Source organism: Frankliniella occidentalis, unplaced genomic scaffold (genome assembly GCF_000697945.3).
Source record: "Frankliniella occidentalis isolate FOCC.00 unplaced genomic scaffold, Focc_3.1 Scaffold56, whole genome shotgun sequence".
Taxonomy (NCBI): domain Eukaryota; kingdom Metazoa; phylum Arthropoda; class Insecta; order Thysanoptera; family Thripidae; genus Frankliniella; species Frankliniella occidentalis.
Window position 1 is genome coordinate 1,122,484 of NW_026267186.1, and position 928 is coordinate 1,123,411.

The 928-nt window shown below is 60.7% G+C and overlaps 1 protein-coding gene across 1 annotated transcript in view; it reads left to right on the forward strand.

The window, feature by feature from the left end:
• Nucleotides 1-3: 3 nt before the first annotated feature.
• Nucleotides 4-928, forward strand: part of LOC113202584 (uncharacterized) — a gene marked incomplete at its 5' end in the record, with an annotated part of 2,951 nt that continues 2,026 nt past the window's right edge. The window contains 2 exons of the mRNA XM_052267620.1: nucleotides 4-199; nucleotides 801-878. Of these exons, the coding sequence (XP_052123580.1) occupies nucleotides 4-199; nucleotides 801-878 (274 nt within the window). The remainder of the gene's footprint in view (nucleotides 200-800; nucleotides 879-928) is intronic.

Consider the following 928-nt stretch of genomic DNA (forward strand, 5'->3'; position numbering starts at 1 on the left):
TTTTTTGCTTTTTTTGCAGAGGTGTTCGTGTCCAACCTGAACGCGGCGTGCCTGCGCTGCCTCTGCTTCTCCATCACGGGCTGCAACGCGACGGTGGGCTGCTCCAAGGGCTACTGCGGGCCCTTCTACATCTCCCGGGTGTACTGGGCGGACGCGGGCAAGCCGGTGTTCCCCGAGGACGACCCCGAGCGGGCCGGAGGTGAGCGCAGGGGGGCCAGGGCCTCGTCTGTAATTACGGGCTGATTGGAGTCGGCGGGGAGGAGAGCCGAGAGCCGGGAGAGGAGAGCGCCGCTGCCACTGGAGAGGCTGCCCGGGAGAGGCTGCCCGGGAGAGCTCCAGGAGCAGGAGGAGGAAGGATTCTAGGTCGGCCCGGCCGCCCGGAGCAGCAGACAGAGGAACCAACAATTTCATAAACGTTAATATAATTACCGCGACAGCCTGTTCCGCCCTCCTCCTGGCATGGCGGCGCGGCTCAAGTCCGCTCTCCCCCGCCGGCCTAAAAGGGCGAAACACTTAATAATAGCTTCCATCAAACAACTATACCTTCTTCTGCACGTTTTTTGGCTCGGCTCGAAATAGTAGCGTCTACGACAAAAACAACACGGGCACGGTCCGTCGGCGCAGCTAGCCTCCACATGGCGCCGTGAGGGGTAGGCCACCCACCCGCACGGCTGTGTAGCGAGCGGAAGAGGGACGACCCTCGTCAATTCGAGAGTGACAACGATGGCGGGTTTTCAGACGCCTGGCACTGTACGATGTTACTGAAAATTTTAACCGAATGTTGCTCACTTTGTTCACAGCCTACCAGGACTGCGCCCGCGAGTACAACTGTGCCGCCAACATCGTCACCAACTACATGTCCAGATTCGGGCGGGTGAGTCCGCTTTTGAGGGGATGATGACGACGAGGGGGAGGGGGTGGGGAAGGG